The following is a 23,913-nucleotide window of genomic DNA, read 5'->3' as shown; positions in this document are numbered from 1 at the left end:
CCCCGTGGACCAGCATGCGGAGCCTGCATGTAAGAGTGGTGGTGGTACGGATTTTTCCCCTGCTTAGTCGATCCTTCACGTTTACCCCCCCCCCCCTATTGAAAATTCCTGGCTACGTCTGTGAATAAGATTATTTACTTTAACTTTACCATCTCAAAGACAGAGTGCTGACAAAGTCAAAGTACCGCTCTACCAACTCAATAATATGAAGTAGGCTCTATCAAATCAATTAATCAATCAATCGTCAATCAAGTCATCAATTTAAGCAATCCTTCGTTCGTGTCAATCAATTAATTAATTAACCAACCAATTAAGGAAATGCACTTCAATCAATCAATCACTCAGTCAGCCAATCAATGACTCGTATCAATCAATCTACTTATCCATAATTTGGGGCATTAGAAACTGAATGTACACAATCACAAAGAATTGGTTCCGGTTTATTGACTTTTATTGAAAAACGTTGTAACATACTTATGAGATGAGAAGAAAAATAATCAAGCCATTACACGAAGCGACAAGGATACAGAGGTACATCGTAGGCCTTTACTCCATTATAAAATAGTCACACCGAGACCAGACCGACCGAACAAACTACTATACCTCAGTCACACCATGAACCTGGTCACACCGCAAAATCGACTCGAGATCGACTCTAGACCGACTGACTTATTCGGGGTAATGTGATTCTTCGATCGGTCTGGTATCGGTCTCGTTGGCTGAGTGGCTGAGTTACAACATTACTCCGAATAACCAAGAATCGTTGGATTTGGAGTTGGTATGAAGTCGGTCTAGCGATGCGATTAATGTACTAGTCATGACCTGATTCATAATATTATACACAGGAATCGAGTATTAATACTGTACAAAAATGGAGGTATTTATAAGATGAAATAAAAGAATATTTATAATCAGTATACAAAAGGAAGATACAAATGTATTCATATTAATCATGAATAATGAAAGTGGCAATATAATAATGTGTAACCCCAAACTAAATGCGTAAACAAAATAACAATGTACACAGTACATATATACTGTAACGACCAGCCATTATGTGCATGCATGCATAAGAGATTTACGTTCACTCAAAAATCTCTTATCCTAATTAAAAGAGGATTTAATTCACATATTTTTTAATCATCCTTCCCTCTTTCTCCTCTCTCTCTCTCCGTCTCTTTCCCTCTCTTTCTCTGTCTCTCTCTCTCTCTACCCCTCTATAATTATCTCTTGCATCATCTCGCTATCTTTCTTTAATCCTTATCCCATCCCTCACTAGAAAGTTTATGGCTACATAAAAGTTTGTGGGCGTTTAATGAAAATGACATGTGCACTGAAAATTAAATACAGGAGCAAGTAACGATGTAGTTACGGCTTATACTTCATTAATTTCATCCTCGCATGACCACAATCATCCGTTAACATTGCAAACAATGGTCTTTAACAAAACGTGTAAAATCAATCAATTCATACCTCCTGTCGTCACGCCTGTACCTCATAACTATTTCAAAATAAAGATGGCTAATTTCCTTTCAGTTTCAGGCACTTCCTCGAACCTTCGACTGATCAACCACATCCTAGCGCTGCATCAAATCTCTTCTATGACTTTTCTAATTTGGTCAATCAATTTTGAGATCACTTGTGCCCCCCTCCCACTATTTCTCTTCTGAATAATAGAAAACGTCCAAAGAATACAATATAGTCTTATTCATGTACAATGAACTTACTTAATGTCTCCTCTCTTGTGGCGATGTATAGTCAGAAAGAGTATCCTTCTGCGCAGGCAAAAATAATTCATTCAAAGTTTCTCTTCAATTCAACCAGACATCAAAACTCATTGGCCCGAATTCACAAATGAGGTTTGTCGACAAAGCTCCTTTTGTTTCGACAAGCCTCCTTTTGTTATTTACAAACCAGGTTTGTAAAAAACGCGTCAAAACGCGTCATAATTTTATGATGTACATAAACCTCGGTTTGTCGACAAACCTCCTTTGTGAATTCGGGTCATGGTGACTGCAGGGCCAATGACAAATTAGGAGCTCATAGAGCTCATAAAACTACTCCATTCTCATTATAATTATAACATGCAGACATTATGTAGTCACACTTGTCATTGTGGCCACCTCTCTATAAAAGCCACCTGTCACTAGTGGTCACATCATCTTTCCATAGGAAGAATTTTATAACCTGAATAGAAAGGCCACGTGCCATTAGTTTGGTATGTTTCATTTGACTTGCCTTATTTAGGCCTAACACAAACAAAAAGTTGTATTGCCCTTTGCGACCGACCGACACAAAAATCTACGGTCAGCTTTAAATTTTTTTTTTTTTTTTTTTTTTTTTAAACCGTTGTTTAGAAGAAAATTTTTTATCGAGCATTCAAAACTAAGAAATATCGGCCCGAAGAGGGAGCCCCAAAAAAAAGTACAAGAAAAAAGAAATTCCGACCGACCCATGTTTTGGCACCTAAAGGGCAATACAACATCTTTTTGTTTAAAAGCCTTATAGACCTGCCGGTTTCACTGCATACAATTAAATAATTTATACAACTTAATACGTCATGTATACAATACATGTTATCAATATACTACAACAAAACATCGGAGTACAACAAAAGTTCAAATAGGCCCTTATTTTTGTAACATCTGGTATTCCTCAACTCAGCAATACTTTTTTTTGTCAGCAACATTATGTCAAGTTAATCAAATGGAGCATATCGACTGTCCGTTGTCACACAGTACAGACAATCAAAAGGAACACAAAGTCCTTGAAATATCATTATCAATCGACTTCGTGAAAGTAATGTTACCACCTTTGAAGGAAATTGATGAATTTAAGCAGCACGTAATTTTATAGTCACTTTTGAATGTTTGGAAAAGCCGATATAGAGGTTGTAGAGAATAACAGTTGTCGGCGTAATATTCTATACAAAGTAATTAACCTATTTCGCATTTTTAAGAAATTGCTTCACATTCCTCTTAAGCCGACAATGACATAACCATCATGCTGTAAGCCATTTTCATTCATATTATAGACTTGTTAACATATCCATGACACAGGGGCGGCGGAGTGTCTTACAAATTGGGAGGGGGGCACCTAGCAAGGGAAACCTGAAGCATTTTTTTTTTAGACATTGGTTTATACCCCTACATTGTGACTACACTATCAGAATTATTTCAATATTTGTTTCGTGATGGTCTAAATACTCATTTGTGAGCGAGATAGTACAAATTGTAACATTAAATTTTATGGGGTCGTATTGCGATCTTAAAAAGATGAAGGAAAAAAAAAAGACTGATAGGGTTTAAGACCGATCTCATCATGAAAGACTGAAAAGGGTTTTAATATAATAAGTTACATAATTATATCAACTGTAAATGCAAGAGAGCTTTGGGGGAAATTGAATAAAAAGTAGCATTTAGTAGCTTTAAATTAGGGACGCATGTTATAGAGAAAGGAAAGAGAGCACTTATACCAGAATGGAAGAGCACATTATTAGAAAAGAAAAGGAGCACTTGTCAAAAGTAAAAAGTTCAAAAATCAGAGGTGAAAAGTTACACTTCTAGCACTTGAAAAGGGGCACTCACCAGAGATGAAAAAAGGGGCATTTATTGTATAGGAAAAGGGTCATTTGTCAAAAGAAAAGGGTCTTTTGACGAAGGAAAAGGGGAAAGGGCTTTTATTAAAAAAGAAAAGGGGCACTTATTAGAAAGGAAAATGGGGCATGTTTAACAATAAAATGGGCAGTTATCATTGGTGAAATGGAACACTCAAATGGGATGAAAAGGGGCACTCATAAGAGATGACAGGGGACACTTTTTACAATGGGAAAGGGGTACCTTTCAGATTTTAATTGGTACATTTATGAAAAGGGGAAGAGGCTCTTATTAAAAAAGAAAAGGGGCAGTTATCACAAGGGAAAGGGGCACATATAAAAAAGGAAAAAGAGCACGTGTCATAATTTGATGGACACTTATCAAATTTAAAATGGGGCACTTATTAGAAGGGAGGTGGCTCTTCGTACAAAGGAAAAGGGGCACTTGTCAAAGTAAAGGGGCACCAATTATCAGAGGTGAAGAGGGCACTTATCAGAGGTGAGAGGGCACTTCTGGAGTACTTCAAACAACGGGGGCACTATGCCCCCCCCCCCGGCGAGCCGCCTTTGCCATGACAAAAATAGAAAACAAAGAGGCAAATTCAAATGTTCTGCTTTAGCTACACGATACAGGTAAATATATTTTAAATGAAAAATAGTTATACAATCTGGTTAAGCCACAACAAAATGAACAGGTTGAAATGAATAAGGAAAGTGGAGGTTGGAGGCATAAATAAGATTACAAAGAGAAAGGAGAGGATGATCAAAACGAACACTGTAGAAGGACATGTTGATCCTCAAAACAGTTTAGCTATGTCCATGAAAACGTCTGGTTCAAGAGTTCTTCAAGCTCTATATTATAGGGCGTATAAAATTGTTTTAACTTGTCAACGATTTCATCACTTACTGAGGGGTGCACGCGTCCCTTTGATGGCTTCATACAGGCATAAATAGGCTGAGAAAGACAATAAAAGCGTTTTTGAACATTGAAATGAAAATTCTCAGGCAAAAAGTATGGTTCAATGCCTAAGAATTTCTCTACCTTCTGCATGATTTGATACGGTTCTAGGATCAACTGCTCACCGTCTAGAACCAGAATTTGATCCCTTGAGTAATACTTTAACCATTTCTTCAAATACTTTACGTAGATACTTGTGTCAATAATAGCACTGTTGACATCAATATCGCCTTTATCAGTTAATACCGAGTCTTCAAAGGTGAGCCCCATTTTGTCATAATTGGGATATCGTTGATTATTCTTAGCTTCTATCTTTTTGAAATGTTTTCGAAGCGCGGCTTGCTCTGGAGACATACTGGGTTTGCCATCAGTTCGTTTGTCTCGCAAATGTTTTTCTGAGGTGTACCGCTTGAAGGTAATATGCGTGAAGTCAGAAATTGCTCGTGTCACTGGTTCTCGGAGGACGATGATCAGTTTGATGTCGGGACTGAGATCCTTCTTCATCTTTTCCTGGACGCCAGGATAAACTAAATACCGCGGCGTCTTCTCAACTACGAGTTGATTTGGAAGAGCATACGGTAGTTGATCTATGAACCAGTCTAAGCCCATGAAAATGTTTGTGTCGTAGTAGTGAGCTTCGGTTTCCGCAGCAGCGATTTGCGGATGAAAGCCTAAGAAGTTCTTGAGCGTCGTGGTGCCGCACTTCTTACTGCCAATAATGAGGACATTTGGGACGCTCTTAGAACAACTTCGTTCTTCCAGGACCTCGTTTGAATGGGCTGTATTGGCGAACGTGTTGCTGATGGTATAACAACCGTGGTCATGTATGCTTACAGGGTGACTCTGATCTTTGCTGTGTACGCTTGTCACACCGACCACGCGCAAATCACCGACGATCATAAAAAATGTGACAGTACCCAAAAAAAGCAAACTGCCAAGTATAAACTGCCTCCGATTATTCCACATTGTCGTAGATACTATCCCTGGTCAAAAATCAGAATGACCACTTACAAATTCCAGTAATATCAGGAAAAAGCTGTTAATGTATTACGTTCTTTTGAGGTATAACGGTTTCCAATTTTTCCCGCAAAATATTACAACCGGATTCAAACGGTGGATTGTTCTACTTAGTCTCAATGTTTGACTAAGCTAACTACTAAAGTAACACTTTATATTCACTGTGAATACGGCTGCAATGTCCTACTATCCTTTCATCAGATTTTACGTTGAATCCATCATGAGGGGCACCAACTTAATTTTTGAGTATCACTATCAGAAAAGCGAATGTTGCTGCCGGTAGCTTCTCGTCATGCAGTTCCATGAAGGCAGTGGGACCAGAATCTGAAAAGATACAACGAAAATGAATTTAGATCAGCTGGGTTTACTTCGTAAGTTTTGGAATGACAAATATGACTCAAGCAAATAATTTTGAACGAAAAGGCCAGGAAAGTGTGTCAAGGTTTAGCATACACTATGTCCTGTGGAGCTCCAAAGTCCCATGTGGCATAACTGAAGTGTTCTTGAAAACTATAAGGAAATAATTTGTAGACAGACGGACGGTGTGGGATGTAAAAAAGACGACGTAATTGACGTAATGCCGGTGTATTTCTTTGAACAGATAAATACGAACTACGGATGAAGACATCATGCATTATGAATAAGACTTCCGTTTGTCTTGTCCAGAACAGAGAGGTATTCATTACCAGATGTTTACGAATTAAAGGAATTTATCAACTTAATCACAAGTCGTTGAAGTTTTATTTCCATTTTCAAAAAGAAAAACACACATAATGTACAATAAATAATAACATAAATTACAAACAACATTTTAAGAAATAATTATACAAGTGTACATGTTATTCTTCTTTGCATAACAAAATACATTTGTTTATATAATTCATATTTAACTACAATGAATTATACGATAATCTTATCATACGAAGAAAAATAAAAAAAATATTGCTGTATATTATTATTAATATATCAAATAAAAATGGAGGGATCCACTAAAAAGCATAGCTTGTAGAGTGTGGACCCCTCAACAAATAATGTTATAACAAATTAACCCAATAAAAAAAATAATTAAAAAGTGTTGTGTCTACGGAGACTCCTGAAGAGAACAGGTATTAAGTTACATTATATGGCGTAGTGTAGAAACACAAGGGTAGAATTATGAACTACATGGCCAAGATTATACAAAAGAAAAAGGGCGAGTGGGTGTGGACCGCATGAATGAAGAACAGTATATATGAAAACTAGAAAGTACATAGGAATTAATGTAAGAGCATGGCGATTCTATAACTTTGCAATGAAAATAATTTAAGTTTCATTTAAAACAATTGGGTGAAAATTAATGTTTTATGCATATATCAAGAGTGTTCCAAAATTCGGGACCAACATAAATAAACAACGATAGAACACAAGTGTTTTTAATTTAGCACATGCGCAGGGTAGAGACGGTTTGATCATATTATAATAAGAGGTTAAATAGTTGAGACAATCTGTGTTCATCCAACCTTGCTGTATCTAATCATACCGGGTTTGTAACAATAGCGGGAAAATCCTCGGGAAAATCAATATTATCGACGAGGCTATCCTTGGATATCATCATCGATATTTTAATCGTCATTGGTACACTTTATCATTCGTCATTATATCTGAAATGCTGAATATTATTTTTAATTATATACGACCCACCTCTAATCCTATAACAAGGAAACTAAGATGTTTCCGACCTCAAAATTCGAGGAAGTGTTGTCGCAAAAAGGAAGAAACGAGGCAATTGTTATTCGTAATTAGGACTTGGTTGGTTAACCAAGTTTTGCAAAACTATCCATGTACTTCTTGGTTCGGGCCTAGGATATCAGCAAGACGATTGTCACTTACCCAAGTTTCCTCTTTTATAGGTGGGTGTTTCATTGAAAGGCTTGCAACCTATACTTGCAACCATAACTTGTAACGATCCCTATCAATTTTATGTATATCCAACATTGGTGACGCTAACTTCGAATAAAAGCCAGACAGTTGTGCTACAGGAAGCGATGCACTGAGGTATCCTTCACGGTGTTGTACTTTCCTGGTAATCATTGATGTAGAAATTCTTCTCCATTGTCTACTGCGGAGCGCGGATGTAGCGCATAATTGTTATTTAACAGTAATTAATGCATTATTATCTGGTTCAGGAAGTAGGACATCTAGATTTAGGTTCAGGAGCGGTCATAAAAGATAAATGGGGGGGGGGGGGGGGGGGCTGGCCGCTGGGGGAGATTCTACATGTGCTAATAATGATGTAATAATGATAACCAAGATAAATTTAAGGGGGCTAGAAGAAGCCTGGTAGGACCTTGAACCCCCCCCCACCATATGCCCCTTCTACATCCACTATACTGCATCACTCGCTGTGTTTACATGAATGGCGTTGGTGTTTTGAAGTGAACAAGTTGGCAACGAAATTCAGTTCAAATCACTCGTTTGGAATAACTTAGGAACAGCAGTATGAACTATGACATGAAATATGAGGTCGAAGTCGATGTCTCGGCGAATTTCATGATAACGAAGTTGTGGAGTGATTCCGTCATAAAAACTACTCGCATTGGATTTGAATTACCAAAGTAATCTGCCCATATACATAGTGTAGGAATTTGCAAAGGGTCCACGGAATGAGGTCAACTAATTGACTAATTCCATCTCATAAGACAAGGTCTAAAAGTAACAACCAATATTGGAATACTATTGGTTGAAATATTACGTTAGCAACAACCCCACCCTCTGACATTACTGTGAAAATATATAAACGTTTAGGTCTGTATATGCGCAACTAAAAATAGAATTACACTAATGCAAATAAGCCTGCTAACATGATAATGCGCAATTGCGAATGATATCACCATTCGTCATAACGGGTAGATCCAATGGTGCAGTCGGGGAGCAGTCATGAAGATAGTAAGCCATTGACCTTATGAAGTGAATAACATGCGAGGGAGCAAAATGATCAAGCGTGAAGGGTCTGGGAAACATTAGAGAGTGTAATCCTCTTCCTCTCTTTGAATATTTGGGCTAATGATTGTACCTTCAGTAATGACTCTATAATGAAAACCAATCACTCAGAGATATCAAACATTCCATGAAACAATTACAACGAATAAAATGTTTACATGTTTATCGACGTGAAGTCAATTCTAGAGCTCACTTTGAATGAATCAAGAATCAATTTTCAAATAAGAAAAAACACAAACGCCGATGAGCTTGTTTTTTAAATAGTTTTTTAAAGGTTCGGGATAGAGAATGCACGTTCTCCTACAACAACTATGTTGATTTGGTGAACAGACTGTGGAACCGTTAGACCGATTTCATTTCCCGAGCTAAACACCCGCTGTACAATAAATATTTGTGTTCGGAATAAAATACATCATCAATAACTTCATTTCTGTCGAGATACTGTTTTATTTCACAAAATGTGTATCAAGGTATTGATCAGCATCACATAGGATTTGGTGAACCCTGTAAAAATAATGGCGGGTGTGTGATTGTTCTTATTATAACTATCATACCTGTTATGAAATCCCACTTCTATGCGTGATTACTTTTGGCCTACTCCAGATTCTCTTGGCATGCGGTAGAGATTGTTTGTCAAGTCAAAGTTGAAGTTTTTATTTCAGTTTCAGTCCAAATGGCGGTCAGCAGCTGATACCCTCGTAAGCTAAGGCTATGAACTGTGTATTCGCTTGAAGATCTTTGACATACCGGTCACCTTACACCTGCCTGCTTTTACAGCGTCTTTTCGTGTCCAACATACATCAACCATACATCAACACTGATCACAGGGATTTAGAGAAGTCACTTCGTATATATTACTAGAAGAGAGAATACCGTGAGAAAGCACGCATACCAGTTAGGCCCATCCCTCCAAGAAATGGAAAGGCTATATATGTAGTTCTATAGGACTATCGTAAAGACATAGGTCATGAAGGTTTGGCTCCTTGACATTGGGCTCGTTGTAGACTCAAACTTTTACGATCGTTTCGACGATGAACGTAGTACAAACAGAAATTATTACAGACCTCAATACAGGCATTGCGTGATCAATCGTAAAATATGCGAGTCTTGTTGTGGTGGAGGGGCGGGGACTGGGGAGGGGGTGAGCGGTGAGGTATGAACTGTTTTGCCACACCATCATCTCGTCCATGGGGAATAGTTTGGGCGATGCCGATACATATCTCTAGCAGTTCACTTCGCCATAATAAAAAAGGATATATGTCACCACCAAGATAGGCATATTCAAAATATTACAAATAAAGTAGAATCACGGCCCCCAAAACTAAAATTAAACATCTCTCTCGGAAAACATTGAATACAATTCCTTCACTAATTTTCGAATCAATTCCCTCCTTTATCTCGCGCAGTCAGACATCACACAGATCGGAAAAGACGAACCCATGCAAGGACATTATACTGGAATGTTTGACTTGTTTCTTGGCTACGGCATTCAAGACAGTCTACCACTCAGGATATGACATTGAGTTTTGAAAAATGAACTTGAACATTTCTCACCTTTCTCTCAGAAAGGTAACAAGCAGCATACTTGCAGTTATCGACGTGTTCCAAATTGATGTTGATGCCGGGGTCAATTTAATGTCCCGCGGTGCTAACTGCATCCAGTTATCTCGTTATGTGCGGTGTTGATTTGATTTTGTTTGTGTGAAATTCAGTTTGTTTGTTTTCTTCTTCCTCCACATCAACAAGGAAATGACCCGATCCCTGACAGCGCAAGCGCCAAACCACCAACGACCTAGCCTTTGGTGTAGATTTGCAAGTCCAAAATCTTTGAAAATGAGGATAATGGTAGTGCAAATAAACATGAATTGCAATCAATAAATCATAATTACATTTTATCAAACCGAGGAAATATTGCGTTCTAATCCTGATTTGCTATACCGTTGTTACTGACTTGACTGCATATAAGTGGTAACCAGCAACTTGAAAAGGTAAAGCCACACAAAAAACATATACTTCTGGTACTCAGAGGTTGAAAACGTTAGGTTTTTAATATCTAATCGCCCATACCACGCCGTCTTCTATAATGAAATAATAGAATCGAGCTCCGAGTGAAATCAGGTTTTTGTATTGGTCCGCTAGCTACAGGTATGACTTCCACTCGGGGGAGGGGTTAGTTCAAATAAGCCACCGATTGAAAATAAAGTCAAAGAAGAAGAGCGCTGGGACACAATATCGTATTTAACGTGTCATATAATGTTTATTTTCCAATCACTGACCTGTATCAACTATAATTCTAACAGTATTTATTATCACACAATGTCATGAAAATAATATCAATAATCCATAAGATCTCTGTCTTCTCTTCAACATATATTTATATCAAAATACACCTTAAGCTAAAATATACTTTAAAAGCCTTAACTTGTTGATCTAAATAAATGGGACATTAAGGGTTGGGAAGGGGGAGGTTAGTTAGAAATTGTTAGTACAGTGGCTACTTACATACAGCGCGGTAGACTATTCGCGATTTGAATGGATATACTGATTCGGCCGTTTACAGACGAGATGAAAAGACGATCCTACGGGTCTGGCAACAGGAAAGATGGAGACGGGAACGGAATCGGGAACACAGTTGCGGGATCAGGACGACAGGATATACAGCAGGAACACAGGATCAAATTCAGTAACTCGGGATCAAAATCAGGAACACAGCATCAAATTGGCATAGGGTTAATGGTACCTATTTGCCGACGTATCTGCAATCAATGTTCCTCTTAATATGAATCAGTTCATGACACTTTCAAATTAAATTCCCTCGAAGTATGTTGTTTAATTTTAGTTGAATATTCCTGACTTGGTGATTAAAGTGACGTGACTTTCTTGAACGATTCTGGAACAACGCTGTACTTCGATAACTTTCTGAGTCTAAAACGTGTTGATTTTCACATCCAGCAATTAGTAGTTAGTTCAGGGACAGCTTGATGGAGATGGGAGGACAGGGGTACAGGTAGGGGAGACCAAGTCGTGATGGAGCCAAGTGAATTAAACATTCATGCAAACTACTTTTAAACCTCATTAAACATTCATACTCGACTTTTCCTCGGATTATCTTATTGTTCATTACTTTAAAAGGGGAAGGGGTCTAATCTAAGACTCTACTCTTATTGGGTCAAGGTCACCACTCATGGCCAAAGACACAGTCCTGTGAAGTGTTCTTCAAATATTATTTTAAAGAATAGTCACGAAGCATGAGTGACCCCACAGAGCCCGTCTGATATCTAAATTCCCTTTCATAGAGCTTAAAGGTATTACAAAGTTTTGGTATGGGGTCGTGAATTTGGTTCAAAGGAACATATTGGAAGCATATGCTATCCTACGATATTCACTGATCGTTGTCGCGGTCGAAATTGACTCTAAAGTTATGAAATTGTAAATAATAAACACTTTATATTGTATAGCTCCCTCTCAAGGTCAAGATATTAATTAAGCTGTAAAACAACGTTTCTTGACTAAAATCGACCGATTAGCTATTCCCGTTCGGAAACTATATACCACAACTACATACTCTGAGATTTTCATGGTCGCAGCTACCATTGTACGGCCCTAGGAGCTATTTTAATTTTTTCAAAATTTACCGGGAGCACCGGTAAATCTTCATATTCAATTTTTCTCGAAAGCAGAAGTGTTTTAGGGGCTAAAATTTCTAGCACTTTTAATACATCCACAGGGGCATCCAAATATATCAAAATTGTAAAGAATAACTATCCACCCATTTTTCAAAATGTCCCAAAACTTTGTAATACCTTTAATCTCTATTATTACAGATTTATGAAAGGCATTAAAATCTAGTACACTAATAGTACTTAGTATTGTATCGAACAGGATGGATTAATACTGTGAATGGCACTAGGGTCATAAAGGCTATACCCCAGTATGGGAACGGGTTAGCTTTAATAGGTGGAGACATGCCAGCACATTTTATAAATACATCTATAATCAATAAAGACTGTAGAGAAAGATACAGCTGAAAGAGACAAAGATAAAGAGACAGCGAGAGAGAGAGAGAGAATACAAGAAGAAGAGAGAAGGACTACATGACCAATATTCCACCATGTAAAGATGTTTCTTGACATCTTGCGGCCATTTTTTAGACTTCTAACTTCAAAGCCACCCATTTTTATATTTCACCACCCAGAAATATCGATTACTTCAAGATATAAAAAGATCTTTCATGAACATATCCCCAATCCGATCCTGGTGTTTAAAGTCATCTCAGAATATGACTGTACTTTCCACAAGTTCTCCCCAAAACTTCCCCCCAAAACTTCCTTGTGATAGTGTGTAAAACCTCCTCTTCTCCCCACGTTTTCCCTTTTGTGTTGTTTTTACAACATTATTTTGTATTGGTCCTCAAATAAAAAGCCTTGCTTGTCCAAAGAGGGACTACCCCTATCCTGTCAAAGTAGATTACTTGAGAAGAGAGCATAGCTTCACGTTTTCTGTTTGTTCGATTTGACACTGATGGATCTAACATAGCGACCTTGGTCACCTGCGGAATTCAACAAAAATGTTCATGGAAATGACATGGGGGAACAAGGCAGGATTGGAAGGGTTCGGCGAGATCACCTTCTTCTACACCCCGTCTACAACACCCGAGATCCAACTATTGTCTCTGGGGATATAGAGTCTCGTAATGTCAATTTATCAGACAATTCAGAGATTTCTGAAAGGGGTGTTGTCAAAATCTTGTATACTTGCTGGTCTCTGTTTCGATTTTGTTGTGCATTAACCATTGACAGGTGTAAGTGGTTCAAGAGCAGTGGCGGATCTAGGGGTGGGGGAACGGGGGTGCTGTCCCCACAACATCCCCAAATCCAATCGGGCATACCTGAAGTACGCATCAAATCGATAACGAATAATATGCCCCAAATGTTCATGAAAATTTGATGATTTTTTTCAGACCTTTGCCCACTAACCTCTTCCCCTCCGGCTGCGATTGAAAAACATGATAGGAATATTTGGAAACAGGAATTCAACATCTTTCGCGTGGGATTATGCAGAAACGTAAATTGTAAAGGATGACACAACAATCCAAGTTCATGCAAAACCCGTGCAAATCTCAACTCGATCCATATGCGCTATTCTCATCATAGCTCCATGGTTAATGATGGGACTGTATCTAGAAAGGAACTGGTTAATATTCACTACTCTATAAAATGGGTTACTTTGATCTCCTTGCTTTGAATAAAGGGAAAAGAACATACATGCACTGAAACAGCGAAGCGTGGGGGCACGGGTTTGTGGGTGTGGGAGACTTTTACTCCTTGTTTACCTTTTTGCAATCATTTAATGGAGAGGGAGTGTGGGGGGGGGGGAGATACCCCCTTTTTCTTCCTTGTTTACCTTTTTGTAATCATTTAATGGAGAGGGTGTGTGGGGGGAGATATCAAACTTCTTGATATCCTGTTCCTTTTCGAAACCCCCTTTTCTTCCTTGTTTACTTTTTGTAATCATTTAGTGGAAAGGGAACGTGCCCCCATGCCCTAGCTACGCCACTGTCTTGTCACTGCAATGACATTGAAAATCACTAACAGGCAAATAAATGTCCTTTCTATTGAATAAGCCAGTTCACGGTTGCAGTCTGAGCATGAGCATATAAAGGTCATTGCAGAAAAAATTGTGAAATACATGGAGACGAAATACTGGATATATACGTATATATCGTAGTTATCAGACTCTATTGTATTGTTAAGTTCTAGGCCTTCAATGCTGGACATTCTCCTGTTACGTCAACTTTTTTAAAGCAATTTAAGTACAAGACATGTACAAGGTATGTATCTCCTTGGTAAGATGTACACAATCAATGAATGATACCGCACAAGTATAGTAGAATGGTCGTATGAAGTTTCCATCTGTTTCAAGAAAAAGGTCAAGGTGTTATATTTGAATCATGAAGTACCCTTATACTAGGCTTAACTTAAAGACTTTTAGATCGAATAGAAAGACCAACCTAAGCAACGACTTCCTTCCATTCGAGTTGTCCACTTCGTCTACTCATAACTTCCGTTTGCAAATAACACTCAAACTGGACCCCCCCCCCTATAAAAAAAAAAAATCAACGGATATGACGGATATGTATTTAGATTGGAGCACACCTGTCATTGACATTGAACCGTAACGACTTCCATTTTACAGTGGTAAAGACGGGCTCCCAGTAGATGATAGCCTGATCGTTATGTACTTGCAGGTGTTACACGAAGATATTTTGTGAATACCGGGAAGCTCCCTGGCTGTGCTGCACAACTAATTCGTTATTTCTATCTCGTTACTTCCAGACTTTGATAGATGGCTTTAGATGCACGATCAAACTTCCATCTGATAGTACGACAGCGCAACTGTCAGCCTTAAAGCAGTATCCACACTAATCATCAGATTAGAGAGAGAAGTACTTACAACATAGAGCTCTATGATATCATGTTGCATTCTCGGTAGGAATATTCCCATCATCATCCATTCGCAAAAGATGGTGGCCAACCCGCGGCCCGCGGAGCATTGGAAAAGTAATTATAAAAATAGCTCATTAAGGCAAAAAATTTTTTTTTTTTTTAGCGTCCTGCCTTTTTGAAAAATAGGAAGGAGGGGGCCCTTTTTTTCTTTTTTTTCCCCTCCAAAATGGCCGCTCTGTACATTTTCCCTGACAGTCGGGCTATTTTTCAAGATGGCCGCGGGCAGTGCTTTTGATGTTTTTTTCTTTAAAAAAAACACTAAACATATATATATATATATATATATATATATATATATATTTCAGCAAGAGCCATTTGTGAAATCACACTAAAAAAGTGAGCCTTATTTTTCCCACTGATTGTGTTGTTTGCTGGTTTGTTTATGCAAAATTGCAGGTGTGTACACGTATTGCAGTGGTGTGTGTGTGTGTGTGTGGTGTGTATGTGTGTGTATGGGGTGGGGAGGGGGGGGGGTGGGGAGAAGACTACCTACGGTCCGCCAAGTTATGCCAAATTACGCAAATAATGGAGCGAAAATAACAGAGAGCCTTACAAAATTCAAGTACTTATACACGATCGACCAGAATTGCATATTTGAAACAGGGAGATGTTTGAAAGTAGACAATCACTCAGCACAGGATAAGAAAGTAGCCCACACAATGACAAGGATCATGAATATGGTCCGTCAAAATATAACCCTATACTCCGGATATCATTCATATTTCTCTGAAAACATGTTGTTCGAGGCTACATGCAATTGGAGTAGGGTGGGCGAACGTAATAATACAAACCTTTCGCAACCCCGGGCCTCTCTCTCGGGTGGTTATGGGCCTATTAAACGTTTTGGAAAAAAGAAAATGGTGATGCCCATGACATCTGCACTACCATAGAATCACATGCACTAAATAGTTTGTGCGACGCCATTATCATATCCCATTGGAATGTGTCCCTTTCTCTTAATTCTTGAGCACAATCATTATGTGTATCATGAGTACTGTAGTCAAAATCATTGTGTAGCAGGCTAGCATGCACAGCTAAGGCTTGTTCGACTATTTATTAATGTTCAACAACCACCCTGATCAGCAAGAATGCTGTTTTTCATACTGATCCATTCAACAAAATTTGTACAGACAGACAACTTTGTTAACTTTTGCCCTGTATATTTCTCTTGCAGTCTTGTCACTCTTTTAGTCTTACATCTGTCAGGATAATCAGGGATGTATTTTCCTGACGTAATGCCAATGATGTAACGCATGCAGAGTTCTGCACATCGTCAAATGCAGCTAGACCAGCATTGGCGTAATTTGGCTGTAGCCATTGAGAGGGCACAAGTATCAAGAGGATGGGGATGGCACCGGGGGGGGGGGGGTGAAATTACTTTAACAAGCCCGATAATGAGATAGAGAAGGGTGTTGGAGGGGATCCTTCGTCTTTTTTTCTCGTTTCCTGTTCCCTCCTCCTTTTTTTCTTGTCCCTTTTCTTCCAATATTTTGCCATTAAATGGGGGGGGGGGGGCATGTATCCCTATGTCCCGTACCTATGCCAATGAGCCTTTCAGATCAAAACCTTGAACCCCAAAATCCAATTTTCTACTACGCCAACTTTCGGATGAAAATTCGTTGAAAAACGATCAACAGTATCAAACCGAAGTTGGTAACCCAACAAGTTTCAACGAAGTGGAACTATTAATCAGTACATGGACCAAGAAGCGGCTTGGACGTGGACAAAACAATGACCTTGATCGTACCAGGAGAGAAAGTATTGTCTATCATCGTTTGTCGGTTATTCGTTTCACATGTCGTGGATGTCTAGTGTGTTCCTTCATTACCCCCATTTGTAGCCAATGGGACTGGACCTGACCTCGATGTTCTGCTCAAACGAGATATGAGAAGCATGACAGTGAGTGTGAAAGCAAGAGAGAGAGAGAGAGAGGGATACAGATAGACAGGCTAATAAGATGCGATTAGTATTAAGTATTAACTATTCATACGATGGAGCCCTGTTTTTCATTAAAATATATCTCTGAGTACATACACATAAGCCCTCTTTCATTTACGTCACCGGACTGTCGATCAAAAGGCTCGCGGTTCGAGTCCCGCCGCGATCTACATTTGCCACACTCAACCCAGGTGATAGAAATGGTTACCTGGCAGTAATTAATTCCTTGAAATGCTAGTGCGCCGCAGTGGCTGCCTTGCTAAAGCCACGGTAATAATCGGGCAGCGCCAGGAGCGTCTATTATTATTATGATATTGATAATACAGTTACAGCCATTCGAGATGCCATTAGCTTTACAAGCTTCCGATTCTGTTTTGAAAATATTTATTCCATCCATTTCCAATTTTCCATCCGCCATTCAATCTGGAAATCATGCTACCGATCGTTCTTATACACGTGAGCCTCCTAGATCAAAATACGAGCAAAATTGCAATTATGTATTTAAACAAATCAAAAGCCGAAAAAATGTATTTAAGCCTACTAGATAGCATATATACCATAATTTCACATGAACTTTGAATACACATGACTGTATACGGATTTCCAGTCACAACATGAGAGTGGCTACAACTGTTTGGAATTTGCCAACTCTTTTGCTGCCTGATAAGCAAGAGGAACAATTATGTAGTTCAGGCGCTACAATAAGGAATTTCTATCATACTAACGACAAAACTAAAACCTTTGTATAGAAATTAACAAATCCACCATAAAGGCAAGTTGTGCTGAGAGGCACAGGAGTTAAATCACCAGAATTTTTCCTTCTCCAAAGTGGATGATAACTAATAGTGCCGTCTCAGCCGACCGGCAAATAAGCGGGGGGGGGGGGGGGGGGCGTAGGATGATAAACACTATGGACATGACAAAGTCATGATTTCTAAAACACTCTTTGATTACTATACCATTTCTGTAGCCAATGACCTCTCAACAAAAACACCGGATTACTCGTATGGGCGGGACATCAGAATATAACAGTTTATGAACTCTACAATGCTACGTGTCCCAATAGGCAAAAGTTCTGGCAACCCCTCATTTGGCAGCTCTACAACCATTCATTATAGGTTGGTATTCCCATGGCTTCGAGGGCCTGGAATAATAACTGTAAACATATCGTTACAATTATTCCAGCATCTTGTACTATGGGAATGTCGACAATGACGTTTCAGAAATAAAGGAGAGCAAACTTCTCTTAAATTAAATATGACATTTCCCCAAGTTTGAAGTTTTGAAGAGTACAAATAAAACACTAGTGGGAATTCAAAGTGTGCAGAAATCAAATCCTTCATCCACTTTTCCTCTCCTGCTTACCTTTACACTTGCTTTGATGGTTGCCAAGATTAACATGGAACTTAGCAGTTAGTCTTAAAAAAAAGGATTATTAAAGAGTGACTAAAATCGTTGGACAAGGGGCATGCGAACCTTCCACAGTGGAAGTAAAGATCCACAACTTTGATTTTGAGTGAGTAATGTGATCATGACATCTGAACAACTCTGAATGGCGGTATCCAGCTGACTGCTAAATTATTATCAATCAAATTACCTAGTGAACCTGATATACACACACACTTGGTTTCTATATCCTTGCTTGCTCCAATAATTATTGTTGTATGGCACAGAACGGATGAAGGACGGATCTCACTGTGCTAGTAACAGATGCGCATTCAGCTTGCCGTAAGTAGGACCCTTGGCTAATCTATTTACCGATATACATAAATTTACAAATCCATTTCCAATATCAATAATAACGTAGTCCCAGATTGAAAGTCGACTCTCCGGGAAAAGGAGAGTGAATGGCAGAACAATGAGCAAGACTGCGAGTCGAGGACGACTCATCACAACGGCAAAATTGCTGCATTCAAACTTTGACCTATATATGAAAACAAGAATATAAGGCTAAAACATTATTTATATAAATTACAAAGGAAGTTAAGGAACCCCCTCCCCCTCCACCCACCCATCAACCTTACCCATCCTATAGATGGTTTGCAACGCCGCTCGTGAAATTGCATCAACTGTGCTACCTATAGACATGATAGAGTAGAAACTCTGCACTTGATATTTTTTAAGGCGGACAGTCACTTAAAAATCATATTATAGGTATGACTTCTTACACCCTGCTCGAGCTCACGCAGTGATGAAACCGGATTGACCTTGAAATAGTTGTCGCTTCAAACAGCGATAGTAATGACACGAAGCTAGGAGGATGGTGGCAGTGCCGACCTTGATCCCCTTTGAGGTCATAACCTCATCTGCATCCTTGACGCTAGGATGGAGCAGTTAGCAGCACCAGGATCAACGAAGCTCTCATCACAGAGATCTCTTCATCTCATGCACAAACACACCTATAATCAGGGAAGTGTTCACATACCCTGGTATAATCTAACACAATATATAACGCTGTAGCACATGGCTAATTAGTTTTGCAGATGAAGAATTTTCATGATGCTTTCCAGTGCATCCTTGCCATTCAGGTAACTTGAACATGTATCAAAATCTATTTTTACGCCAAGATTATGATGTTGACAAGCTTGCCAGCAGATCAGTTTGCTAGAGATATTGTACGAAGCTACAGCCTACAGGTTGACAAATATGCCCCATAAGACTTACCCTAGTCCAAGCTTAGGCTTAACGTCGAAATATAATGTACATACAAAATGTTTACTGACCTGTTATACGAAATGATTGCATATGAAGAAAATTTAGCTCAATGTGTTTAAGTGTGTCCTGTCCAACCACTCAACATGAATTAGTGCTATTTCCTGAATAGTATAATGTAAGGCCAAATAATGACAACACAATTTCCTCAATCCGTTTTGAAAATAAACACATTATTATAGTAAACTTGGCAATCTATACTTCTCTGTATTGATTTCATTATTATAACTAATAATAGGTTAAGTATATTTTGGAGAGAAAATATGAATAAATTCAACATATTCAAGGTTATTTTAAGTTCTCGTTGTGACATGAAATTTATTCTCACCGAATCCAACAAAGCTTCCACTGTCTGTTAAAACATAATCTATATACTATTCCACGATAACAATTATATTAATAGACTATTATTATAAGGAGCTGATGCTTGCGAAATTTAGACTGCATTCACTTTCAGTTGATGTTATAATTCTCTAAAGATATATGCCTACCCCTTTAAATTCCTTGGTTGACATGTGGAATAATAATTTGGAGAGATTCGAGAGTCAGGTCGAATGCTTTCCTGCCTACAATGATCTTATAACAACTCTCCTATATGACGATGACAAGACATGAAAGGTCATTTCCTACAGTTATACTAGTTATATCAGGGAGATGATAGGGCTCCCTGGTTATATCAAGGAGCTCGTGAGCTACTATGCCACAACTTTCGGGGTTATGTTGTCTCTTGAGAAAGCTTCGGTATCGACGAGCAGTATTTGTGGTCGGTCAAAAGAATCAAAGTTGTGTACACGTAAAAGAAGTAGGAGTATCAGGACAATTACCCCCTGGGGAATCATCCCCCGGAAAATTACCCCCGGACCCAAGGACACGGGTGGCCATCCTTTTAAAGCTCGCGGGCCACAGCTATACGCTTGCCATAACTTGGCGGGCCGTAGGAAGTCTTCTCCCCCCCCCCCCGCACACACACTTTGATGCAATACATGTACACACCTGCAATTTTGCAAAAACAAACAAGCAAACAACAAAATCAGTGGGAAAAAAATCAGGCTCACCTTTTTAGTGTGATTTCACAAATGGCTCTTGCTGACGCTTCAGTCCGGTCACTAATTTTGTCACGTCTTTGTTTTCTAGCCTCACCCTGTAACTCTCCATAATTTACTGGCTCTTGCAGCGTGTCATACAGCGTGTCCACACACAACACAATTTATCCCGAAACTCTATAACGAAACGTCGTATAAATAATCATCGTATACATTCCAGGGTGTCCACACACAAGAAACGTCGTATAAATAATCTCGTATAAATCCCACGGTGTCCACACACACAAGGAAGTAATCCTGAAACTCTACAACGAAACGTCGTATAGTTGCGCAGTTTGCTACCGCGGTCATGAAATGGAAGCGGAAATGAGAGGTCAGGTCTCCTTTCGTGCGAGGTCACGTTAAGCCCCGCCCAGGTTTACCGTTCTAGTTCGACTAGTTATACTAGTTACGTCCACACACATCACATTCCGAGATTAGGCGTGATTAGGCGTGATTCTTTATTGAGTTCTAGTTCGAAACGATGCCCAAACCCGTGTTTCGTTATACGACGTATCGTTAGTAAGCGTCCACACACACAATTTCATCGTAGCAATCACGCCTATTCACGGAAAATGTTGTGTGTGGACACGGGGTTAATGCCTTGCTATGTTGTTAACCTTCATTACATTCACACTCTGGAGACAAATTTGAGGAGTTTTGTATCAACCAAGTAACGAGTCAATATGTTGTGAATGATGAAAACATATTATGGAAATAGAGATAGCTGTATGTAAATGTTTTACCCTATTTCATCGCTGCTATGCGGGCCGCATTTCATTAATGAGCTATTTTTAGAATTACTTGTTCAATGCTCCGCGGGCCGCATGCGACCCCTGGGCCGCGGATTGGCCACCCGTGCCCTAGGACAATTACCCCCCGCCCCCAGTATAACCAAGGACAACCACCCCGATGACAATTTGTCCCATTTGCAGGCCAACAAATGAAAATGTTAAATTCCACCGGCATTTTAAAGTTAATACTAATTTAGAACTTCCCTCTTGAAAATGTCTGGTAATTATCCTCGGGGGTAATTTTCCGGGGGGTAATTTTCTGGGGGGTACTTGTCCTTTGGGGGAAATTTTCCGGGGATTTATTTACCATTGGGGGTAATTGTCCTAAGAACGAAATAGGCTATATGCAATATCGAGATTCACATCTACTATAGGAGTGAATAGTCGAGCTTAGAAATGGGTTGTCCCCATATCATGTCCAGATTAAAAAAAATTGTACAAACCACCAAGAACTTGAAGAAGAAGCTCGCTTCTTATCTCCTTAAAACTAAAAAGCAACTATAGGAGAGAGATATAGGACGAGTATAGGCCTATCCAGATTAAGTTTCAGATACAACACAACTTCTTGCTTTAAACAAAATAATAAACCATCCGTATAATAGTGCTATCGTATAAGACCAACGGCAAAGCATTTTCCGGGATTAGCTAATAATATTTGAAGAAAAAAAATCAAAACAAATAATTATGGCCCTAGCTTCTCATTCAGCCTAAACAGTTTGCAGGATAACATACTGGGGAAAATCCTTTTCCCACAGTCCTAGTATCCGGTCAAAGAACATATCGAGAAGGTAGAAACGGTTCGTGTAGTCATTTGAATCCGACTGTTGGTTCAATCTTTGCAGTTCATGAGAAGCGTAATATAAGAAGGGGGAAATGTAAAAACGAACTTCATCTACAAGTTTGTAAAAAATGTTTATACATGGAACGCATTTTAGTTCACTCATGCAGAGAATGGTCCATGGTGAAACAAACTAAGCGTATATAATAGGCCTATCATTATTGGAGAACAGAAGAACCCAACAAATTGTTTCAAGTGGCGTAACAATCCTTTCGGATTCCTAAGAATAACGGCAGAAAATGAATCGAAACAAAATGGAGAAAGTTTGAAGAAAAAAGTCAAATAATCATTATGAATAAGTCTTTTCCCCCTTTTTCATATATCTGGGCATGACCTCTGACACTCAGCTCTCCCTGATTCGACCAGTGTGAGATCATGGACCAAATGGTGAGATCAACTTGGAGCGTGAATGCTGATTATACTGTTCATATACTAGAATAGGTATGGGGAAAATGTGTGATCTTTGGATGAACTCTTTATCGGTAGGGAATTAATAATTGCGATGATCTAAGCAATGTAACTGGCTTTGGGTCTGCTCAGAGTACGAGTATGACAAAGCAGCAAAAACTGCTATTTAAACAAGGCCATGGTTAAAATATGTATTTTAGGTAAAGTTTGAGCGAATAATCTTGAACAGTAGTATGATATTTCTGATTACTTGTGTTTCAAGATTATTAAGAAGACAGAAGTATACATTAGAATTTATACATACTTTTGGAAACCATTTTGATAAAAAATGTACGTTTCTTACTTGGAATGTTGTAAATGTTGACTCTTTATAACATAATAGAAAAGATATATTTGCATAATGTTTACTTCGAAATGAAGATACATCAGTTGCATGACAGAAAATACTGGTTGTGACGGAAAGTACAGTAACTAAAGAAACAATAAAAGTGATAAATTTGTCCAAAGCCCCTGATCTTACCATGCACACATCCGCCCCTGTCAGGATATTGAGCGTATGACACCCTACTTAATCATCAATTAAAATAGCTATTATGTAATCCTTGATAATTAAAAGGTAAACTCTTGTTTCCAGCAGAATCATGACCCTCCCTCAATTATCAGCAACACAAATGTGTACGTAAACTCTCGATCAGAGCGCTTGTTATGCAAGTTTCAACAGATGATCTACACACAATGAAATTGAAAGTTGAATAAAAAGATACTGTATCAGTTAAGTTTTTAATTGTTGGAATCAAACTTCCACATGGATTTTTCGTCCATCGATCTGATGAATGCGGGTTACTTGTTGATGTTGCTGTTTTATTATAATTATTCTTGTATCGAACAGGTCGTTTATTCATTCTTTGATTACATTGTAAGGCTAAATGGTGTTTATGTTTAATCCCAATAGTGCATTATAATTATATTGGAAAGTATCAAACAATTTATAATTGAAAAAAGAAATTCGCCCTTCTTATAATTCTTAATGTTTGTGTTACGTAAAATAACTGGGCGAAGATAGACAAATGGAAACGTTGAACAGAC

At 38.7% G+C, this 23,913-nt stretch overlaps 1 protein-coding gene across 6 annotated transcripts; it reads right to left on the bottom strand.

The window, feature by feature from the left end:
* Positions 1-433: 433 nt before the first annotated feature.
* On the bottom strand, positions 434-21,009 carry LOC100891959 (heparan sulfate glucosamine 3-O-sulfotransferase 1). 6 transcript variants are annotated; one of them, XM_003726899.3, is made up of 2 exons: positions 20,761-21,009; positions 434-5,894 (listed from the first exon to the last, which is right to left on the bottom strand). In XM_003726899.3, the coding sequence occupies exon 2, from the start codon at positions 5,517-5,519 to the stop codon at positions 4,407-4,409; it is 1,113 nt and encodes a 370-aa protein (XP_003726947.2). In that variant the 5' UTR covers positions 5,520-5,894; positions 20,761-21,009; the 3' UTR covers positions 434-4,406. The 6 variants fall into 6 exon arrangements, with proteins under 6 accessions (XP_003726947.2, XP_011678906.2, XP_011678909.2 ...); XM_011680604.2 differs by lacking the exon at positions 20,761-21,009 and adding an exon at positions 11,052-11,763; XM_011680607.2 differs by lacking the exon at positions 20,761-21,009 and adding an exon at positions 10,104-10,323.
* Positions 21,010-23,913: the final 2,904 nt, after the last annotated feature.

This window comes from Strongylocentrotus purpuratus, unplaced genomic scaffold (assembly GCF_000002235.5).
Source record: "Strongylocentrotus purpuratus isolate Spur 01 unplaced genomic scaffold, Spur_5.0 spur5_scaffold_5, whole genome shotgun sequence".
Classification (NCBI taxonomy): Eukaryota; Metazoa; Echinodermata; class Echinoidea; order Camarodonta; family Strongylocentrotidae; genus Strongylocentrotus; species Strongylocentrotus purpuratus.
The sequence above is the reverse complement of the archived record's forward strand: the minus strand, read 5'-3'. Positions and strand labels throughout refer to the sequence as shown.

Coding starts and splice junctions, on each gene's coding strand:
- LOC100891959 (XM_003726899.3), bottom strand. CDS start 5,519: ATGTGGAATAATCGGAGGCAGTTTATACTTGGCAGTTTGCTTTTTTTG.